The sequence below is a fragment of the Erythrolamprus reginae genome, chromosome 2 (genome assembly GCF_031021105.1).
Source record: "Erythrolamprus reginae isolate rEryReg1 chromosome 2, rEryReg1.hap1, whole genome shotgun sequence".
NCBI lineage: Eukaryota > Metazoa > Chordata > Lepidosauria > Squamata > Dipsadidae > Erythrolamprus > Erythrolamprus reginae.
This window is the reverse complement of record NC_091951.1, coordinates 114,999,983-115,024,699: the sequence shown is the minus strand read 5'-3', so window position 1 is coordinate 115,024,699 and position 24,717 is coordinate 114,999,983. Positions and strand designations below refer to the sequence as shown.

At 39.4% G+C, this 24,717-nt stretch overlaps 1 protein-coding gene across 4 annotated transcripts in view; it reads left to right on the top strand.

Moving 5' to 3' along the window:
- JADE2 (jade family PHD finger 2) overlaps positions 1 to 24,717 on the top strand; it is a 228,417-nt gene that overhangs the window by 177,063 nt on the left and 26,637 nt on the right. For all 4 annotated transcript variants that reach the window (XM_070739237.1, XM_070739239.1, XM_070739238.1 and 1 more), the window contains 2 exons: positions 2,359 to 2,820; positions 18,401 to 18,518. In XM_070739237.1, coding sequence (XP_070595338.1) covers positions 2,359 to 2,820; positions 18,401 to 18,518 — 580 coding nt within the window. The remainder of the gene's footprint in view (positions 1 to 2,358; positions 2,821 to 18,400; positions 18,519 to 24,717) is intronic.

Here is a 24,717-nt window from a genome sequence, read left to right as displayed (position 1 = left end):
AACATAGAAACATAGAAGTCTGACGGCAGAAAAAGACCTCATGGTCCATCTAGTCTGCCCTTATACTATTTTCTGTATCTTATCTTAGGATGGATATAAGTTTATCCCAGGCATGTTTGAATTCAGTTACTGTGGATTATCTACCACGTCTGCTGGAAGTTTGTTCCAAGGATCTACTACTCTTTCAGTAAAATAATATTTTCTCATGTTGCTTTTGATCTTTCCCCCAACTAACTTCAGATTGTGTCCCCTTGTTCTTGTGTTCACTTTCCTATTAAAAACACTTCCCTCCTGAACCTTATTTAACTCTTTAATATATTTAAATGTTTCGATCATGTCCCCCCTTTTCCTTCTGTCCTCCAGACTATACAGATTGAGTTCATTAAGTCTTTCCTGATACGTTTTATGCTTAAGACCTTCCACCATTCTTGTAGCCCGTCTTTGGACCCGTTCAATTTTCAATTTTAATATACCTGTTATATTCAGAGGAAATGGTGCCTTAGGTTTTGTCACCTGGGAAAGTGGGGTCTAGCAGAAGACTTTCATAAAACCACTTTATCCTTAAAAAAATATATTGACTTTTTAAATTATCTTTTCTCAATGCAGTAAGCATTAATACGTTTATTTTAAAGCATAGTGGCCCAGAAGAAATTGAAGTCATTTTTCTCATTTTTAAATTAATATTAATTAAAAGACATGTACAGATGTGTGTGTATCTCTCATATCAAAGAGACGAAATAGGAAAAAGTTAGTGCTTCCGGGTATATTACAGGTTCCTGGGGAAAAAAATCATACATTTTTTTTCATAAAATTACACCTTGCCAAGCAATAATCAAGATACTGTAGTTTAATGATTAAAAGGAATAGTAGCAAATAACTATTGTTAGGTGTTGACTTACAACTAGTTGCTTACTGATTGTTCAAAGTTACGATAAGATTTGAAGTTCCCCTTCTGTGGACCTGATTTTGAAGTGTTTGGCAACATGGCTGCAGTTATGGACATCTGCAGTGTTTCACAGTTACATGACGCTGTTTTACGACAGTTTTGCCCAAACCCATCACTTTCAGTTTTTGACAAAAGCAAACAGTTGCTTCACTTAATGATGGTGGATTCACTTAATGACCACCATAAAATAGGAGGGTAAAATTGGTCAGCCATGTGGCCAAGCAGCTTTGCTGCCTACTGCATTGCAGTCATATGTCTAGGACTACCTGTATGACAGAAGACCCATCTTCTCAGCTGCCAAGTGTTCTAGTACTTAAGAAGTACACACTTTTATGTTGTTCTTTTTCCTTCATCAAAAACCCAATTAAAAAAGGATGCTTTAGTATGGAGAATGGGAAGAAAAGGCTTTCAAATTTCATTTCTCTGCCATTAATATCACATACTAATACATATGTATGTGAACATGTCCAGATAGATGGGGGCAGAGAGGAGGGAGAGAGAGAGATCACTTTGTAGGTTACATGGCAAGACTGAACAGAGAATCCAATCCTTCTTTAATGGCAGGCATCCAGGTAGAACCTCTCGCTTTTGCTATGTTATGATCCCAATAAAGTCATCCTGTAATTTCACCTAGCCTTAACATGTACTATGCCTTGACTGACATCTTGTCCTGTATATGGGCTAATTAGTTGAAGTTCTGTAAATGAAATTAATCAAACTGTAACGCGTAGCCTCTGAAAAACTGCTATACTGAGAGCTAGGTGACAGTGAAGAGGGGAATAAAATTGCTTTATCATTATTTGCCAAACATGAAAATCGTCTTCTTAGTGGGGAGTAAGTGTGCATCTCCTTAGCAGCACAGTGCACAATTTAAATGTATCAGTATATTTGTTCCATCTTGCCCCACAGGGCATGGTTATCCTCCTCTTGAATGAATCTTTCATTATATTTCATATGTTACATTATCACAGAAGGCTATCAAACAATTGGAACACTTAATCTGATCATACTCAAGTACATACGGTGGATCAGTTTAACAAGACAGAGGTTTGTCTATATTGAATAATTTAATTATGTCTCAGCAAATCAAATAGATCCCATGAGAAATAGTTATGTGATATAAAAATAATGAGAGCAGCAACATAGCATATAAACAAAATATTTCTCAATGCTTAAATGGTTGGTGCAAATGCACATGGGGTATTTCTTCATCACTTCAAGAAAATGCCAGTGTGAAAGCAAATGAGAATACAGTACTCTCCATTCCTTTCCGCCGCCTCCTGTTTCTGTTGGTAATTCTCTCTTGGGTTTATATTGAGATCTTGCAAAACATGTTACCTAGCTGGCAATAATTCATGCGCAATTTCCAAGCAGCTATTCAAGAATTTGATCTCTTTCTTTTCCCATTCTAGTGTTCCATGCCTTCCTGCATCACAGCCTTCCATGTAACATGTGCCTTTGAGCACAATTTGGACATGCGGACACTGTTAGCAGAAAACGATGAGGTAAAGTTCAAGTCATTCTGTCTTGAGCATAGCACTGGTGCCACCAAGCCACCAGATGACGCACGGATGGAGGCAGATCAAGGTAAACTAGACATGGAAAAGGTAACACTGAGAAAACAGAAGCTCCAACAGTTGGAAGAGGACTTCTATGATCTTGTGAAGCCTTCTGAAGTGGCTGAGAACCTTGATTTGACTGAGTGGCTAGTTGATTTTGTCTATCAGTACTGGAAGATGAAGAGAAAAGCCAATTATAACAAGCCACTACTGATGCCCAAGACAGATGAAGTGGATAATTTGGCTCAGCAAGAGCAGGATGTATTGTACCGACGCTTGAAGCTCTTCACACACCTTAGGCAGGATCTTGAAAGGGTGAGTAGAATCATTGGGATTGATAATTCTTGTTTGTATAATCATGCTTTCCGCATTCTGCACCATCCGAATGTACAAAAAATTACAGCTCCCCAAATTGCAATGCAAATGTCCCAATTCATCTGTAGATTACCAGGCTTGAGGGAGTTTGGTTTAATCAGTTTTCTCTATAGTTACTCAAACCTGCATCAATCAGCAGAAGTAGACTGCAGTACTGCATTCTAACCACTGTGCCACCATAGCTCATGCATTACCTTATGGTTGTAAATTATGCAATTCCATTATAATAATCCATGAGTTTCATATTTTTGTTTGCTACATTAATGCTGAATATGTCATTGCCATCTAATGAGGAGATGATAAAAACACCAGCTTTTCTCTCAAGCTGGGGGAAAAGTGACTCTAATTATTCGGTGTAAACCAACCATAAATAGTTCAGAGCATGCAAAACAAAATTATCCCTATTTCATTTTTTACTGTGGTCAAATGTATATTTTTGCTTTATTTTTAAGTGCAATAAAAAGGTTAATTATAAGTGCAGCCTAAGGTCAACCTTTGGTGCATATTCACTGATTTGATTAGAAGATTAAATTTATGTCTATTACATTCTCTGGTTCTTTCATTGCATTGTATGATAAGATACAATTGTAGTAAGATTGCGGCCATAAGATTAAGGACTGGAGGTATCAAAAGATGGTTTGGTGCTTCCAATCTTTTGACTTCATATCCTGGGATCTACCTCTTGCTTTAGGTAGCAGCTTGGTGATTTTTTTTCCCAACACTTCCATACAGCATTTTATCTGTCGTCTATCCCCTGACTCCGGTATGTGTAAGAGATACAAATGCCATATTCTCTGCCTTTATTAGCGATTAAAAATCAAAATGCAAAATTTGAAATAATTTCTATAGTGCCACTTCTTGGGTATATAATATGCAGGGTATCCAGCAAACCTGGAAAACAGGGAAATCAGGTAATTATCAGGGAAATAGGCAGTTTGGGAATGATCAGGGAATTCATTAAAAAAATGGAATAAATCAGGGGGGGAACCAAACTATTAAAATGTTTAAAAGTCAGGGGAAAATCATATTTAAAAAACCTGGGTGGGGTTCCTGGCAGAGTCAAGCAAAAATGAGCTACTGATATTTTTTCATGACTTAGTCATTTGGTATGATGTCATCTACGTCCATGCCTTAATTTGATCGCAAGTTACAGGAAAATGTCAGGGAAATATCAGGGAATTTCAAAATGCTTTCACCTGGACACCCTGAGTATGTAAGTGTGGGAACTAAAGAGTTCAGCCCTTCTTCCTCTGATTCCCCTTCCCCCACCTTCGAAAATTAATGTTACAGGAGATAAAAAAAGGAAAACATTAGAAAAATAATCACATGTAATTTTTAAATTTTTAATATGTATACATTCATTATAGAAGGGCATAATTACAAAAAGTTGCCCCCAAAGACATACTATAGCAGCTTGCAAAGAAAAAAGATTCAAAAGAAAACACGGTGTATGAACCATTGCTATAGTTGAAGAATCTTCCACTGAAGTTCTCTGGAAAAAGCCTGGAAAGGTTTCAAATTGTTATTACAGCTCACAAGGGGGGAAAAAACCTATATTCTTCGAATACAGGCTGAAATATAACTGAAAGTAGCCTCACAATTGGTTTTCTCAGTTGTAATGTATGGCTGTGAATGTAGGACCATAAGGAAGGCTGAGCGCCAAACAATTGAGGCCTTTGAGCTATAGCGAGTCCCGTAGAACTGCAAGGCAAATAAACAAGTCAGTCCTAGAGGAGATCAACTCTGACTGCTCTTTAGAAGGCCAGATCCTGAAGATGAAACTCAAATACTTTGGCCACCTAATGAGAAGGAAAGACTCACTGGAGAAGAGCCTAATGCTGGGAAAGATTGAGGGCAAAAGAAGAAGGGGCTAACAGAGAATGAGTGGCTGGATGGAATCACTGAAGCATTAACTGGAAAACAAACTCAGCACCAAGTGGAAAGTCTGATAGATTTCTCATCAGTCTCTCTGATAACTTTCTAACCCAAAAAGTGGAAACAGGAACCAGAGGGACTGCAATACTCGACCTAATATTAACAAACAGGGAAGAAATGATAGAGGGAATTGAAGAAGAAGGGACACTGGGTGAGAGTGACCATGTCATTCTCAAACTCAACATATTACAATCACCAACTGCTGTACCCAACACCACTAGAGTCCCAGACTTCAGAAAAGCGGACTTTAACAAGCTCAGAGCGAACCTGGAAAAAAAACCCTGGAGGGAACTTCTAAAGGGTAAAACCACACAGGAAGCCTGGGAGGCCCTAAAAAACAGTATCATAGATGCCCAAAACAATACAATCCCCATGAAAAAGAAAAGCAGGAAAACCAAAATGAAACCAACTTGGCTAAACAAAGAACTCCCAGACAACATAAAAGAAAAAAAAGCCAAATTCCAAAAATGGAAAGAAGGACTCTTTAACCAAATCAGTGGACCAACACAATGCAGTAGACTTCATATACTTAGACTTCAGCAAAGCTTTTGATAAAGTTGACCACAATCTCCTAACAGCAAAGGCCCAACATGAACAATACCTTGCAATGAAAGTTAAAGACAACAAAAAAAGTTTCTTCCAGCACATAAAAAATAAGAAGAAAATCAAGGAAACAGTCACTACACTAAAAAACGAAGACGGTAATGAAATAACAGACAACAGAGACAAAGCACAGCTGCTCAACACCTACTTTGCATCAGTGTTCACACAAAATGAGACCACCTACCAAACCATCTGCAAGTCTGCAACAAATAGCCCAGGAACCGAACTCAACATAGACAAAAACACAATAAGGGACTACTTGTGGGAGCTCAACGAGTACAAATCACCAGGGCCAGACGGACGTCACCCCAGAGTCCTAAAAGAACTGGCAGACACCATTGCGGAACAACTTCTCCTCATCTATCAAAAATCCTGGACCATTGGAGACCTTCCGGAAGACTGGAAACGAGCTGACGCAGACCCCATCCACAAAAAAGGTAAAAAGACTGACCCAAGCAACTACAGACCAATGAGTCTGACTTGACTTCTATACCTGGAAAAATACTGGAGAAAATAATATCCAATCGCCAGCACGGGTTTGTCAGAAACAAATCATGCCAAACCAACCTCATTTTTCAACACCTTAACCAAATCAGTGGACCAACACAATGCAGTAGACCTCATATACTTGTACTTCAGCAAAGCTTTTGATAAAGTTGACCACAATCTCCTAATCCACAAACACAAATTAGAAAAAAACGGGGTAGGTTACAACACATGCAGATGGATAAACAGTTGGCTGTCCAAATGCACGCAACGAGTTGTCCTCAACGGTTCCAAATCCACATGGAAGAAGGTAGGCAGTGGGGTACCACAGGGTTCTGTCCTGGGCCCTGTACTCTTCAATATTTTCATCAATGACCTGGACGAGGGAGTAGAAGGGGAACTAATCAAATTTGCAGACTACACCAAGCTGGCAGGGGTAGCCAACACCCTAGAGGACAGGCTCAAAATACAGAAAGATCTAGACAGATTACCACTATGGGCCCACACTAACAACATGATGTTCAACGTCGACAAGAGCAAAGTTCTTCACCTTGTTAAAAAAACCCTAGACACACATACAGCCTGGGAGATCTTGGAGTCTTGGTGGATAATCAACTAAACATGAGCCAGCAATGTGCAGCAGCGGCCAAAAAAGCCAACACTATCCTAAGCTGCATCAACAGGGTTATACACCCCAAGACCAGGGAAGTATTAATACCACTCTACTATGCCCTGGTCATACCACATCTGGAGTACTGCATCCAGTTCTGGTCACCACACTTCAAAAGAGACATTGAAACTCTGGAGACGGTGAAGAAAAGAGCAACCAAAATGATTAGGGAACTTGAAACCAAGACTTACGAAGAGAGATTGCGGGAACTGGGCATGGATAGCCTTGAGAAAAGGAGGGCCAGAGGGGACATGATAGCTGTATACAGGTATATGAGTGGTTACCACAGAGAGGAGGGGGCCACTCTATTCTCCAGAGCACCAGAGGGCCGGACCAGGAACAACTGCTGGAAGCTGACCTAGGAGAGATTCAACCTAGAAGTAAGGAAGAACTTCCTGATGGTCAGAGCGATCAACCAGTGGAACAGCCTGCCTGCGGAGGTTGTGAACTCCCTAACTCTGGACACTTTCAAGAGGAGATTGGACTGCCACTTGGCTGGGGTGCTTTAGGATTTCTGCTCAGGCAGGGGGTTGGACTTGATGACCTGCATGGTCCCTTTCAACTCTAACAATAAATTTAAAAAAATATGCAGTAGGAGTGAGCTTAAATGGACTCCAGGGGATGGTAGAGGACAGAAAGGCCTGGAGGAACGTTGTCCATGGGGTCGTGATGGATCGGACACGACTTCACAACTAACAACAATAAACCTCACAATACCATAGACTTGGTGTAAGACAGAAGCAGAAAACCAATGCTAACGCAAATTCCTGACTACACATTTTACCAAGGTCTACAGCCCTAAATCAGATAGTCTGCTTCAGAGTTCCTTTCAGCCTTTCATTGGCTCATACTCTAAGCCCAAGAAAAAATACAGCACTAATAGCTTTGGCATGCATGTCCACACCTCTTCCAAACCCCTTTTTAAGCTTCAAATTCAAAGCTCTGTGCACCACCCTACTGGAATATGGCTCGATATGATGTGTTAAATATCATACAAATACAACACAACACAATATGATACAATATGTCACAATGTAATAGAGTGGTTCTCAATCTGTGGTTTGCAGACCCTTGGAGGGCCACAATGTTGTCACGGGTTCTGTGAAGGCTTAAAGAAAGTTATGATTTAAACCTTGAGACAAGTCTTGGTGGTCCGTGGCCATAGTCCGTGGCCACAAAAGGTATTTAAAAGGAAGTCCATGGTGAAGAATAGGTTGAGAACCATTGATGTAATGCATTTCTAAAACACACAGTTATTTCTGGAATGAAGTCTCTTCTAAACACTGTAAAGCTATTCTTCACTGCTTTTCCTATTTGGTGATTAATTTTCAGAGCAGAGATGAGTTTATAAATAGGACCAGGAAATATGTTAACACTGTCTTTTTGAAAGGATAGTTGATATTAGTGAAGACACACACAGTAACCAATTACCAAGGGAAACTTGTTTATTTCCCCCCTCCTGCCATATAGAGGGGTAGGGTTGATGCCTACAAGGATTTTTCTTAAATCTTGCTTTTCAAAGTGCCATGCTATAAATACTATGAATTCTTACAAATTGCCTTTTTTTTATTAGCTATGCACATCTGAAGTTTTAAAAAATAAATAAATGGTGTGACTAGCCACGTAGCTGTGCAAAGCTGAGGAGATGGGGACAGAACTGGCGGTATGTTATCAGCACAAGCTTAAAAAAGAAATCTGAAATAGGAAGCAAGAGGAAGATAATAATGTGTGGGAATAAATATATGGAGGACAAGTGAATATGGTAATGAATATTTCAGGTGCGTGCAACTGCCCATAATTGGACCAAGCTGAAGGGCAAAGCTGTGGTTGCTGAGCTCCAAGTACAGTGAGATGAAGAGCCAGAGCACAAATTAAAAACAATGTTTTCGTTATTTATTTTTATTCTATCACATAACATTATGAGTTTGTTTACATGTAACGAACAGCTTGTCTTTTTATAAAAAGCAGCGCTCTGCAGAAAATATTTATATGGGCATGGAGTCCACATGCATTGCTTCCATGATCCAAAAAAAGTAGGAAAGGTCATAGAAAATGGCTGTATATAATCAGAGAAAAGAGAATATCTTTAAAGAAAAGCTTTTTTCAAACAAGGAAACGAGTTAAAATTGCATCCGTCTCAACTGTTCTAATTTGTGGTTTTATTAGTACTTCGGCAACAGCTTTTGCTCCTTTCCTGTTAAATCAACCCTGGCTACAGTCACAGATTACTCTGGTCAGCTTAGATATGAAAGTAATAATCTTTCCATTAATATGAATCATCTATATCAGGGCTGTCAAACTCCCAGCCCATGGGTGAGATGCATCACACACTGACCCAATTTAGTGAAGGGGGAAAAAATGTCCTGATATGTCATGTGATGATGACATGACAACATGAGTTTGATACCCCTGATTTACATACATGTAGATATCTATATACGTGGAAGTAAGCTTTGGTGTAGATTTATCTTTGGTAGTTTCTTGATTAGAATTGGCAGGGCAGGCTACTGTATATAAGTAGGGAAGCTAACCCCACATTCACTCACCCTGAAGATGCTATCTAATTGGGTAATGAAATATCTGCAAGCAAACCACCAAGTTCACCAAGGATTCTGCAATTGTTTGTTTGGAAAAGTTATTTAAACCTCATAACCAAAGAAATGTAAAAAAAAAATCTCAAAATGCAAATTATACTTAAAATATGTGTGTGGGGGGGAATTTAAGGTTCCAAAATAAGATCTTGTGTGTGTGTATACATGCAATAGCAGCAATACCTTTCATTTAATCAATGTTACTAGACCGATATGTAGTCTACAGCATTAGGCTGGGCAGGAAAGTCTCAGATCCTTTAACAAACATGATACAGCCTCCCTCAACTCTGATGATCTGATTTCTCTGCCTGAGTTCTGTTCTACTGTCCTATTTAAATTTTCCCAGTACAGTGTTCCCTCGATTTCCGCAGGGGATGCGTTCTGAGACCACCCGCGAAAGTCGGATTTCCGCGAAGTAGAGATGCGGAAGTAAATACACCATTTTTGTCTATGAACAGTATCACAAGTCATCCCTTAACACTTTAAACCCCTAAATTACCATTTCCCATTCCCTTAACAACCATTTACTCACCTTTATTACTGGTACTCACCATTGAATAAGACACTTAGTGATCCTGATATTTATAAACATAATTATTTATTAACAATAATTATTATTATTTATTTATTTGCAAAAATTATTAGTTTGGTGATGACGTATGATGTCATCAGGCGGGAAAAACCGTAGTATAGAAAAAAACCCGCGAAGTATTTTTTAATTATTTTTTGAAAACCCGTGGTGTAGGCTATTCACGAAGTTTGAACCCGCGAAAGTTGAGGGAACACTGTACAGTATTCTCTGGGTAAATTGAACTGTCACTCCCAGCATCTCCAGTTTACTTGACTATTTGGAGGAAACCAAACTGATGAAGGTTGGTTTTCATTGTGTCCCTGAAATAACATTTTCTGTGTATTGAAATAGAACAGTATAAAACTAAATAATGCCATGAATAATAACTACCACTGTAGTGATTTATTGGAGTGTATTGATAATATGATAGTTGACTTCTGGGCTGAAGTTAGATGGACATTTTGCAAATCCACCTTCCAAGGCTCAAATGCAATGCTTCTTTAAATGCAAACGCTCCTCATTGACCTCTGTTTCTGCTCTAGTCCTATCCAGATTCCAAAAGTACCTTTAATCTCTGTTGAGTCTCATAATCTGTCTCCCAGAATTTTCCATGTATGATTCTTCTACCTGCTTTTAACACTGTTTTACATTTCACTTTCTAAAGTGTTTTCATCATCAGGTTTCAATGATAGGAGTCTTGTTCAGTTTAGAAGTTGTTTTCCTGGTATTGTAACCAGATGCATCTGGAAGCGCCTAGTAGATAATTGCATAGATTTTTTTTTCTTCTTCAGTTCAATAAATCTGTGTAGTTTTCTTGGCAGGGTTTTTCAGAAGTGGTTTATCATAAGCTCCATCCTATGGCTGCGAGAAACTGAACGGCCAAAGTCACCCAGCTGGCTTTGTGCCTAAAGCAGAACTGGAATTCACAATTTCCTGATTTCTATCCTGGTATCTATCCTGATGCCTTAAACACTTCACCATACTGGGTCTCTATCTGCAATTATAGATAACTGCAATTGGGACAAAGGTCAGAAGCTTGCGAAATATAAATATGGCTTTAGATTTTCCAATAAATGCTCTGAAAGACAATATTGCCAATATTATTCCCTTCATAACCATAGAATCTCTTGCTACATTCCCAGTTAACTTGCCACAGTTGCCTCTTACTATATGTAGATAGGTGTTATTTTATTTCTATTTGACCCATCATGAAAGAACTTCAAAGCAGGATAGATTGCATTTTCTTCCATTTTTCCTCACAGCTGCAATCCTGTAAATTAAATTGGACTCAGAATGAATGACTTTGATTTAAAGGCATCCAGTGAATACCCATAGCTGAAGATGGGCTAGAAAATGAATCTAACCAATGCCAGTCCATTATCTTAACCACTCTATTGCTGGCCCCGAACATATGATATTCCCTGGAATCTTGGCTCTCAATATCTTGCAATCTTCAGCGGCTCAAAGAGGCACAGTTCCAACAAGTAGAGTAAAATGTTTCCATGAAGCATTTTAGCAATGAAAGCATCATGAACTTTAACTTTTAAGTATAACAGAAATATTTTATCTATCTGTCTATCTATCTATCTTATCTATCTAATCTATCTATCTAATCTATCTATCTAATCTATCTATCTTATCTATCTAATCTATCTATCTAATCTATCTATCTATCTATCTATCTATCTATCTATCTATCTATCTAGTGTTGCAATTTATAAGCTGCCCAACTTCTTCCAGACATTCTGGTCCCAAAGCAATGTCTCCCAAAATAATAGGTAATAGCAACTTCATTAGAACATGAAACTTAAAAGTATATTTTTATCCACATAATTCTCCAATTAGTTAGAAAATATTAAAGGTCCTGGGTTGTTGTTTCTAATTTGAACAATCTTAATATTTAAGGCTTGTTCAAATGAGTAGATCACTTCTATCATAATTAGCAAACAGGGTCTCAGATTTTCTCTGTCTTTATTTTATTTTATTTTAATTCAAGTAGAAGAGCCTCTTTGGTCTAGTGATTAAAATCCAGGACTAGACAAGTCTTGAGTTCTAGTCCTGTCTTAGGCACAAAATCCAGCTGGATAACCTTGAATCAAGCTTTTTTTATCAGCCTGAGGAAGAAGGCAATGGCAAATAACTTCTGAAAATGTTGCCTAGATAACTACAGGGATTTGTTAATGTACGGTAATTCCCAGAAGTTATGTCTAACTTGAAGCACATCTTAAGTAGAAATGTGGAATTGAATCACTTGAAATAGTTATACAGTGGAAGCCAACCTAAAATATATGTTTTGGCAAAACATTAAAGTGAATTTAGTTTTCTTATTTTCTGTACTAGACACAAGACAAATACTTTGACACTAGAAAAATCCAATTAAAGCTGCTATGAATTATACCTGTAGCTGCTTAGATTAGAAAATTATAAATAAAACATCAAGTACATCCTAATAAAACAATTTGTTTTGATCACTAGATGCACAAAATGCATATTACTAATCTAATAAAATATTTTTACACATGAACAGACATTTTGCTTATAGTTGACAAAAGCAAACCATTCCGTTTTTTGTAAACTTCATTCCCTTTAAAATGTAACTGCCCATATTTGTTTCAAGATGGCTAATAAGAATGCATTAAGCCTATTACAGTATAGTCATATTTTCCATTCCCTTTTGATTGGTTTTATTTGTAAACTGACATCCTTTGTATTAATTTGCATAATATGTCTTACAAGGAAGTATGTTAATCAAAGCCAAAAGCAAGTTAACAAACAGGACCATTTTACAAACATCCTTTGTCTTGTTTCTTTAATCCTATTATTCCTTACATTTTTTAAAAAAATACACCTTCCAGACTTAGCCATCCAAATGTCTCACTGCATCCAGAAACAATTAGAAAGAAAAATTGAATGCAGGATTCTCCTATCTTAATGACAAATATTCTGTTATTGTTTGCCTAGTCGCTTATTTACAATTCAGATCCTGGAAGTTCACTGACCATGTAAAACTTCATTCACATTAATTCATCAGGAATGATGAACCACAATAATTGGGTATTATATTAAGTTTCTATTATCATTTCTGGTGCATTTTCCAAAAGAGCCTAGGAAACCAGCAGTTCTATTACTACTTTGCAATGAAGCAAGGGGGATGCATATTAAGGATAGATTTATCATCAGTAAAATAATTTGTAAACTCTTTCTTTAAAAAAAAAAAGGTGACTAAACCTGTCGTCATCATAGGTCATAGAGCAGTGAGAACGGTTATGAAAATATCTTATTTGTCAATATAAATTATTCTCATATTCATTAAACTTTCTTTTCTCCATCATAGGTGGAGCCTGCAGGATGGGTTGTCCTCGTCCACTCAGCGATGAGGACTGAGTCCATCTTTTTTTGCCAGGATCCGCCCTGCTAAAACCCAGCTTCAACTCGGTTCTCAGCAGGACTGATGTGGCAAAATTGAGTTCAATTCTGATTGCTGGTTCCTAGCATTTGCAAATGTCAAAACTTCTGACTTTATCAGTTTAAGATTATCTTTGATCACTGAGAGATCTGAAGATTCTAAGGAGTCCTTGCTCCAATCGCCTTGGCGGGTGTCAGGCTGCGCTCAGTGGCATAGCCCCCAAAGGGCCCAGTCTGCCAAGGGCAGGGTTAAATCAATCCCCATACTTTCATGGGCGCACGAGCTTAAAGGGGCCTTGGGCTCCGTTCTAAAAACGGTAGCAATCATTTTGGCATCCGACAAGCCATGTTGTTCAGATTTCAGGCAGCGAAAAGAACTTGAACCTGACAGCCATATAAGCCTCCCACTCAGGCGCAGTGGTCGTGAGGGCTAGCCACCCTCTTGCCGTTTTCACCCATCCACATCCCTTTGAGCTTGCTCGGGTAGGCATCAGACCCGTGGAGATTGCCTCTCCACTTGCCGCCAAAATAAACTGTCAGTTGGGGTGGCCATTTTGTTTCCACTTTTGGCCAATTTTAAGATGGCGGAGGTGGCTTCTTTAGGTGGTAAGCTAGGAGGCAAACACACCAAGAAAACAAATAGGCCCATTCCAGAGGATGATCAGCTCCACACTTCGGGGCAGGGGTCCTCCTCCCACAATCATGCCATGTCTAAGGCTACAGAGAAAGCTTAAAGACACAGGGACAAGGCCCTGCAGAAAATACGTGACAGATTCTCCACGGGCTCATTAGCTCACGAGAAGGGCGATGCCTCCTGGGGCCCAGACTCTGGCTCTTCAGGTGAGGTGGCAAATGATCACTTAGCCCTTGATGCCCAAGGACTCCCCATACCCAGCTTAGATCTCTGGAGTCCTTCAGGAATGGCCTCTTCCTCCAGGTAGCCCTTGTTTCAGCCCAAACCGATTCCACTTCCAGGCAGCCATCCACTGGATAGCTCCAGGCCCCGGGACCCTCTACTGCCTTTGATCCAGTCAACCTTCAACTACTGATCATGGCGGTGGTCCAACAAAGTGAACCTGCAATCTCTTGGGAGTCCGGCTTTGCTAAATCCCAGTTGCTTCACTGAGACCTGGAGGTTGGCTCCCCCTCCAGATCCTACAACACAACGTCACAGTCCAGATCACCTGTCCAATGTCTCCAACACTGGCAGCCAAGATTATTACCTAGAGGAGGAGGAGAGTGGAGTTCTTGAACTATTATATGCTTATTTCCAGGTTGACATGCATAACTATTAACTTCCTCGAGGGCAGAAAACTTCAGTAAACAAAGCAAAGAGAGCATCTTACTATATTTTTTTATTTTACTAATAAAATGTACATCCACTTATTTCTCTTCCTTGAAATGGCTTGCCCAATGCAGCTTGCAACATATAAAAACATAAAACCAATCATAAAACGTATTTATAGTACTTGAAAGAATGCAGCATTAAATTGGCATAAATTCTTTTGAGTGTTATTTATAACTATGAATAAAACTTCATTTTAATAACAGGCTTTCAATATCATTTCAGATTATGACTCTAGTCTAGTGGCATTGCAGATGGAATTGCATTGCTCAATAGAAGCAAAATTCAGCCTTTTGATATAGGAATGAACCCATGAGATCCAAAGAGAATGGAGCCTATGTAGATGTCTGCTAAGACTTCTTTATTTTTCCTTCACGCCATCTTTCTGTCAGCATGTGACAGGGAGACTTAAAGCCATCTATTGATGTTGGTTGGATTGATAGTAATCTTTTTTTTTTCTTGATACTGCATTTGAAGAAGCAAATGGTAGAAGTCAAGAGCTCTTCAACTGAAGAACTGATGTTGAGTATTGGGGTCAGAGGTTATGCTCTCGGGCTCCTGTAGTGGCCTCCACATGATAATATGTCAGGAAGTAATTTGACACTTGAACAGCTCTTGTTGGTCTCTTGATCTGTGTCTAGCTTTGTTCTCTCCAGAATGGCTATGCTGTCAATAAAAGATAGCTAACCAATTTTTTACTGCTTGACATTCCCACTACATACAGTATTTATGCTGAATGGAGCTTTTCTCTGGGAGAAATTTATTGCAACTGGGTCACTGGTCAATGGCAAAACAACAACTCTCCTGAAGGAATCATGGCAGAAGTGACCTTTCAATGACTGGGGTTTATTTCAATAGAGTAGTTGTTGGTTGTATACCTGCCTGGCAGGGGGGGGAAATTGCATGAAACAAAGATCTCTTTATTGGTTGGAACAATCCAGCTATGAAAAACAAATATTAAGAGGTCAAGCCATTACCCTGAAAGATAGCTTAGTATGCAGGAAGCTTAGATGTCTGGACCAAATAAAATTAGGACAAATTCAAATTGGAAATATGGAATGCAACAGAGGGGTGCTTAAAATAATTTAAGAGTCTTTTTAAAAAATCCATGGATGGTGAAAGTATTTGGGGGTCCAAATCACAAGTGAACTATAGTGCTGTGGACCTTTATTCAGAAGTTAGTCCAGCTATGTTCAGTGTGATTTAATTCCCAATAAGCGAAGGTAAGATTGCAAGCTCATTTTCTAAATGTAATTAAAGGAAATTGTTTAGTTGTAGGAATGATAACCTCTTCTTCACAGCCAAGAAGACAACAGTAAAAATAATTTGTCCAATAATTTGTAAACAAGTGCGCTGACTACCCTGAGCAGTTTGTCAGAATAATGTATTCTTTGGATAGTTAAGGGTCACAAATCCAGATTTTTCATTATGCTATGTTATATAAGCAATACTGTGGTTAGAATTTAAAATTAAATCCAGGTGGAACTTACTGTACCCACCATATTCAATTAAAATATCTCTGCATAACATAGTTCCAGAATTCTTAAATACAGTACAGTATTTTTGCCTTCTTAATGAAAAAAAAAGGAATAAATAGAAAAAGAAATGATTTCATGGAATTGCTTATACCTCATTCATCTCATTACTGTAGGTTTGCATCTCACTTGGATGAGTCCAGGTGTGTGCAAAGGTTCCCCACACAAAACAATCTAGTATTTATGGAGATCATCTCTTCAGAAATGATACTATCAGCAGGATTTGGAGAAGGAGAGGCTGCTTCTCAAATGATTAAAAGTCTATGCACAGAAATAACATGTGAATAGGGCTGTATGGATGGCATTTGCTATAAATATAAATTGAGGGGAGGGGGGACCAAAGGAACCAAGGAATCTGTCCCCAGACAATTAACATTGAATCAGATTAAAATACTCACTGTTATTTTGATAGATTGTAGATAAGTGCATGGTTTGTGTTTTGGGAAACAATGAAAATGCACAGGTATAGGTGTGTCGTGAAGAATATAGGGTTTGATGACAATGCATAAGAAAATAATATTGGAATTATAGTTGATGGCAAAGTAAATATGAGCCTGTAGTGCAGTGGTTCTCAACCTGGGGGTCGGGACCCGTTTCCAGCAGGCCTGAAATTAAGATTGATTGTTAGTATGCATGTTTTTTAATGATATATGTGATTTTACTGATTTTTTTTACTGCTTTTTTACTTGTATTGTGTTTATAACTGTTGTTAGCTCTCCGCAGACTCGGGGCGGCTAACAACAATGATAAAAACAGCATGTAGCAATCCAATTAATAAAACAACTGAAAACGCTTATAATAAAACCAAACATACACACACACATACCATGCATAACTTGTAATGGCCTATACCATGTATAACTTGTAATGGTTATACCATGCATAACTTGTAACGCCCCTCTTCGGAGAGAGGCGGCATACAAATCCAAATAATAAATAAATAAATAAATAAATAAAATAAATATCTTAACTCCCCCATGCCTGGTGGAATAAATGAGTCTTGAGTAGTTTACGAAAGACAGGGTGGGGGCAGTTCTAATCTCCGGGGAGAGCTGGTTCCAGAGGGCCGGGGCCGCCACAGAGAAGGCTCTCCCTCTGGGGTCCACCAAACAACATTGTTTAGTTGACGGGACCTGGAGAAGGCCAACTCTGTGGGACCTTATCGGTCGCTGGGATTCGTGCGGTAGCAGGCGGTTCCAGAGGCAATCTGGTCCCATGCCATGTAAGGCTTTAAAGGTCATGACCAACACTTTGAATTGTGACCGAAATATATATATATGTTGAAAGGGACCTTGCAAGTCATCAAGTCCAACCCCTTGCTTAAGCAGGAAATCCTACAGCACCCCAGCCAAATGACAGTCCAATCTCCACGAAAAGAGGAGATACTTTACATGATTTTCATTCATTCAAATTTCATCTGTAAAAGAACCTTATTTCTAAATATTACTGACTATAGTACAATTTAAATGTCTTCTCCAAGAAAATATGTTTAACTTTGGAGAACAGTTATTTCCTTCCTGTAGTGCCTGGAAAAAGAAAGCTAACAAATCTTTATTAGTTCACCTTTTAAGCAATACTATTTTAATTTTTTACCTGAATAAATAATAAGGTGGAATACTTATTTTCTGCATCAGGAGTGGTAACTAGTTCAATTCTATTTTTTCAAATATTTTATAAGCCTGTACTTTCTATTAGATAACCAAAAATATTACCTGTAGATGTAATTTATAGTATATTTTAGATACTTCTGCTTTTGTTAATATGCCGTGTTAATCTTTGGCTAATGCTCTGAGTTCACTTACCCAGACTGGGTGGGTTGGGAAACTATACTAAGACAAAAATGTGGTTATTGCTGTTTAGTGTATCCATATCATAACCTGTAAGTATATCTGTATTTTTGGTGCATTCATAAATCAAGGATAGATTTAACAAATTACTCTGGAATTTTCATCAGCTTAGGGATAGTGTTGAGTAGCCAGAGTTACTTCAAGTTGAATTGCTAGAGTTACTTCATTTAATCCAATTTTTTTGTATTAATGTATCGATCAGTTTATTACAGTCTTAGACCAGACACTATTATTATTATTTTGCTTCAGTCCCAAAAGTGCTTTTTCAAAAGGCAACTGGACTTTGTTTTTTCTTGAAAACGTTTCGCTTCTCATCCAATAAACTTCTTCAGTTGGATGAGAAGCAAAATATCTTCAAAGAAAAACAAGGTCCAGTTGCCTTTTGAAAAAGCACCTTCGGGACAACCATGACCTTGAAGATTGAGATTCTCCATAGACATGTACTTTATTCATATTAAATTAAGTAGAGAGCAGCCAATTATTTTTCAAATAATTTAATTAATAAAGTAAAAACGCCTACTCTCCTTTGCAGGTTAGAAATCTTTGTTATATGGTAACAAAACGAGAGAAAATGAAGCACTCCATTTGCAAACTCCAGGAACAGATTTTCCATCTCCAGATGAAACTTATTGAGAAAGATCTTTATGCAGGTAACTTTTCTTATTGAGGCCTAGAAAATCTGTATTATAAATTCTGTTATGGCATTTTATTTTATTTTATTTACTGTGTTTTTAAAGAGATTAGAAAAAGTATTTTTTAAAAAAAACTGATAGGGTTATCTGACATTTGAAAGTTTTGATGTATGCATTTGGTTTGGGGCAGTGTGTGTAATTAGAGCAATGGCTTATGTTTTCAAGCAGTGGAAAATGTTCCCATGATACTTAATTCCTACCTGCAAAAAAAATGGATTCTAAAATCATTTGGATGAGGAATATAGATAATCTGGAAACACAAACTATAAAGAAAATTAAATTGTTGCAAAAGATATATATAATCAGTACCATTCGTATCTCTTTTAGCAGAACTGCTTAGAATTGGAGAATATCTTTGAATTCTTAATGCAAATCTTGCCCCTGAGGCTGTAGATACTAAAGTTTTACAGGTGGCATTTGGTTCATTGGCAGTGTTTAGTAACTGTTGCATTGCGTTTTTTGTATCTACTATTTTATTAGAGACTTATACATAAGAAAGTGTAGTCTGAATGGACAAAAGTCAAGTTTTAAATGAACATTAAATCAGTACACATTCTAGAAAAAAAATACTGCAATACACAGTTGCTAGTCTGCAATTTGTACATTGTATGTTGTTTTCAAAAAGAATACAGAACCCCAAACTTAAGCTGTGTAACTTCCAGAATAAGCATCTGGCTGTTTGGCAGAATATTTATCCAATTATATTTGTGGGTTTGAAATCTTCCCAGAAGTCATCACAAGGTTTGGGGTTCTTTAGGACTGTCTGGATTACATTCAAGGTTGAAATTTGAGCACTGAAAAATATCTGGGTTTCAATCAGTTTATAGTTATGCAAATTTGAAATTTGCATAGTATTTTGTTACAATAAGATCTTCAGATCCACTATCTTCAAGATTGTAACATCTTGTAATGTACCAAAAAATATATTTTGATGATAAATATATACAGTAATACCTCATGATACGAACTTAATTGGTGCAAGGAGGAGGTTCGTAAGACGAAAGGTTCGTAAGACGAAACATTGTTTCCCATAGGAAACAACCCCCCGCAAAAAAGCGGCTTTCGGCGACTGCTGGGAAGCGGCACGGTTGTTTTAAAAGGTGACAGCCGGCCTGGGGGGCTTCCCAGCACCCCCCCGGGGTTCGGGGGGTGCTGGGAAGCCCCCCAGGCCGGCTGCGACCTTTTGTTCGAGTTAAGAACCGGCGTTCGGGAGGCTTCTGGGAAGCCCCACCGCCCGGCTGTCACCTTTTAAAACAGCCGCGCGGCTTCCCAGCAGTCTCCGAACGCCGGTTCGTAACTCGAAAAAAGTTCGAAAGAAGAGGCAAAATTTTTCTGAACCCCGGGTTCGTATCACGAGTTGTTCGTAAGACGAGGGGTTCGTATCTTGAGGTACCACTGTAATCTTATAGGAAAAACAACTGTTATTCTTGTATCTTTGTTACATGCTTCTGTGGAATACAGTTAATTCTGAATTATGGGCTGAGAATGAGACACAAGGGCCAAAACATTATGAAATGTGAAAATGTGTATAGCACTGTGACATTTCTGTTTATATCCCAAATGTACCCATGATAAGAACATCTGACACATCTTAAAACAGTTAAATTAGACTGGTACAGCTAGAAAGACAATGTTGTCAGAGTGATTACAGCTGTGAATGGGTTATTCTATTCTTATCTTGTAAGCGCTGGGGATTACACATGGAAATGTCATAGACTTGCCTTTCACAGTCTTACTGTTTACAGTGTTGTCAGAATATATAGGTAGACCTTTCTTCCAGAAAATAATCATAAACTTATGCCTTTAATAAAATTGCCAGAAAGTGCTTACTTTTCTTATTAAAAAAAGATGCTCATAACAGTAGCACTTAGATGATAGACAGACAGAGCTTGTTTAATGTCTTCTTGTTCTGTGATCCTTTGAAGTTGCGATGATGCTTAATAAGGACTTACAGCAATTATTTATCATTGTAGCCCTCACAATCTTTCTATGGTCTCACAATTTGTGCAGCTGGCAGTTGTACATTGTAGTCCCGCCATTATATGATCCAGAGGTAGCTTCCTCCTGGTTTGCACCAGTTCTATGGAATCAGTAGTAACTTGGTGGCCTGGATTGCTGGAACAGGTAGTAACCCAGGCCTGCCATGCCTTCAAATCAGCTGATTCTGCAGCGACCATGCTTTTATGGCTCCATCAAATGCAGGATAAGGCTTCTCCAGATGATGTCCGGTTGCAGCAGGACATTCACAAATTGATAGCTGCCGCTGAATATCAATGCAGCAAAAATTTCCTCCAGATGCCTCTGGTGGCATCATCAGTGGCAAGCTGACAGGAATGGCGTCTAGCATCAGCCCCTTTCAAGAATGGTGACTTTTTGGGGAAAGTATTAGACCTGATCTTGGTGGAAGAAAAGGATAAAAGGAAAGTTTTGCCTCATTCATACAGACAGGCAGAGAGGAAACATTCCGCCTTTTCCAGAAGGGAGTCCTTTTGTGGCATTGACTCAGTGGTCTCCCCTCAGCCCTATCAGAATCAGTTCTCATACTATTTTTATAGGTCGTCCTTTCAGGCTAGGACCCATCAGCCTCAGTTTAGGAGACCTACCGTGAGGCCAGCAGTCATCCATACAGATGGAACAAGTGATTTGCGGTTTCACATTCCCATTGGGGGCAGGTTCCAGGAGTTTGCCGACCAATGGCGAGAGACGATTTCATAGTCTGCATAGGTAATTGCAGACTATGAGGCTCAGGCTCACTCTGGAATTTTTATCCAGCCCTCCGCATCAATTTCTTCAATCCTCTATTTCCAGGGAGGCCTCAAAAAGGGCCCTCATGCTGGCCAAGATCCAACACCTGAGGGACATCAGGGCCATGGAAGAGGTCCCAAAGGACCAGGAGGAAAGGGAGGTTTATTCAGTTCTGTTCCTGTTTCTCAAGAGTTCTGGGGGGGGTGGGGGGATGTCAGCAAGCCATTTTGAATTTGAAGGATCTCAACTTGTACATAAAGTACAGGAGGTTCAAAATGCAATCTCTACTTACTATCCTGGGTTGCATCCAGAAAGGGGACTATGATCTCCATAGACCTGAAGGAGGCATACCTCCACGTGTCCATCAGACTGTCACAAAGTTGGTTCCTCAGGTTCACTTATGCTGGCCACCATTGGCAGTACAGGGCTCTTCCCTTACGGCTGTCTTCAACTCCAAGAGTCTTCATAAAGCTCCTGGACGTCATAGCAGCGCATCTCCTTACCCGGCCCATCCATCTGCAGTGTTACCTGGACGACATATTAATTCAGGTGTCATCGTCAATGCAGGTGGAGAGGGATTCAAGGTACACGGTCCACATCCTTCAAGAACATTGTTTCTTCGTAAATTGGGTGAAAAGCCATTGTACCCCATCCATCAGACTTATCAATTTGGGGGCGGTAATCGACACCCGTCCTCTCTAGTCATCCTCTCATAGGACTGCAGGGATAGTATAAGGGGCATGATTCAGCAGGTATGATCATTAGATTTGGTGCCTCTATTACCTCTCTCCCAGTTTTTAGGCAAAATGATATTGTGCCTCTCCATCTTGCCCTGGGCTCGACTCCATTACAGGCCTTTACAACAACTGCTCCTGCCCAGCCAGAGGTCAGGTCGCAGCAACTATTTCTCCCACATCAAAGTGCCCAGACATATCCTGCGTTCATTGGAGTGATGGGTGTAACCCGCCTTGGTAAAGGGTTCATTATTTCGAGAGCCAGCACAACTGGTTCTTATATCAGATGCCAGCCTGTTTGGTTGGGGCACCCATCTCAATACCAGGGTTGCCCAAGGTCATTGGTCACAATGAGACCTGCTCAATGACATCAATTGGCTGGAACTGAGAACGGCTCCCCTGGTATCCTACCATTTCCAACAGGCTCTCTCAGACTGACATGTCCTTCTGTTGACAAACAATGTGACAGCAAAGATGCATGTGAACAGACAAGGGGGCACATACTTCAGAGTGCTGATGCGTGAAGCACAGAAGTAATGCACCTGGGTGGAGTCTCATCTGTACTCCTTATGAGCAGACCACATTTTGGGAGTAGCCAATACCCAGGCGGACTGGTTGAGCAGGACACCACTCGACCAATCTGAATGGCAATTCCACCCAACTCTTTTTGACCAGATGGTGGACAGATTCAGCCAGCCCCCAAAATGTGCAACTTCCATGATTTTTCTTCCCAATTTCACAATCCAGAAGTAGAGGGGACCAATGCCCTACGGCTTCCTTGGCCGGCATAACACTTGTACATCTTCCCTCTGTCTCCACTGTGGACCAATCACACTGTCAATGCCCTTGGAGGATTCCCCTTCACAAGGTCTCCCTTCACCAAGGAGCCGTGCAACATCTGGATCCACAGTGGCTCAAACTAGCCATTTGCCCATTGAGCAGGAGTCACTCTGGAGGCAACACAATTCAAGGGATGTGATTTCTACCATTCTGGCCTCCAGAAGGGCGTCGATAACCAGGATATAGGAGGCTACCTGGGTGGCCTTTAATCATTGGTGTGCCACTTGGAACTTGTTACCTACCATGGTGACAGGTGCAACCTCAAAACTTAACAACCCGAGTCTTTGGAGAAGGGCGCCATTCAAATCTAATAAATAATAATAATAATAAATAATAATAACAACAGTCTAATACTAGTGGAATGAAGAGGTTTAAACATCCTGGTTGTTGACAATTTAGGACTTTTTGCAGGTAGGCTTGGTCAAATCTCTATCCACAAATACCCTTTCCAGACAAGTGGTCACCCTAGCCGCTTCCTTTAGGGAGAGGGTGCCATTCCTCTCTCACATCACCCGAAAGAGTAAAAATTTTTGAAAGGGGTTTCCAACTTGAGGCCACCACCTGTCCATAGTTACCTTACCTGGGATCTGTCAATTGTACTGTAAGCGCTCACAACATCTCTGTTTGAACCTCTTTATTCCACTAGTATTAGACTGTTAACTTTCGATGTTGCGTGTGCGGGGCATGTCAAGGAGCAAACCAGCAGTGAAGAAAAACAGAGCCCACCCCTAGTGTGATCTCCATTTGCGATCTTAATTGCCGGATTCCAGCAAGTAAAGTCAATGGAGAAAGTGGCAGGAGATTGCAAAATTTGTGGGATGCCGTGTCCATGCAGGATTCGTCTAAAAATGGCAACCAGAATTGTGGTTGAAAGTTGGAAATCACATGAAGTTTCACCTTACAATTGTGTGAGCGGCACAATTTCCAGTCTCAACTACCATTAATTACCTAGAAATATAGTATCTGTAAGTCAGAATTTGTTAAACTTCAGAGCTAATGTGAATTTTGTAAGTTGTTCTATGCTGTCTTGTATGCATTCAATCCTGTTTGTAACAACGTCTGATAGGAGGATTCATTTCTGCTCTTTATACATGTGTGTGGAAGTAGCATTGGAGTACTTTTGAAGGAAAACAATTGTTTACATGTTTGCTGTTGTTTTCCTTTTGCAAGGGAGCACTGGAGGGTTGTCACTGAGGGGGTGAAAGAATCATATCCATGCATGGATTGTCACCAGAATACTCGATTTAATGGTTTTTGCAATGCATGCGCTTGGTAAATATAAAAATGCAAGACAAATCTATATTACAAACTTACAATTTAACCTTTTAAATAAAAAGTGCAATCTGTTCAGAAGTTCGCATGATGCCATCTGTTTAAGAATTCAGCAGATGAACTTCAATCTTATCCTTTTCTTAATGAAGACTTGACTTCAGTGCAGCTTGGCTTTCAAAAAGAGATGATATTTGTTTATAAGATCAGCATCAGTGGTGAGCCATGACAGCTAAGGGGGAATAGAAAACGCATTTTGTTGAATATTAGTCGAGGCTAAAAACAAGCCATTATTGAATGGGATTTCTGACTGTTTGCAATAAATTCCTGACCTGTTCATCTTTTTTCTGATCCAGCATTCTGTCTCCCATTTTCAAAACATACTTGATTTCTAGCAATATTTGGAAAAGTTTATTTTCTTGTCTGGCTGAGAGGGCTGAAAAGAAATGACTGACCAAACAGTGGTGAAATCAATTTTTTTACTACTACTGTGGGGTTGCTGCCAGCCTTATGGCCCTTCTGTACCCTTCTCTGTCGTACATTGGTAAAATTGCAACCAGCAAATGCTA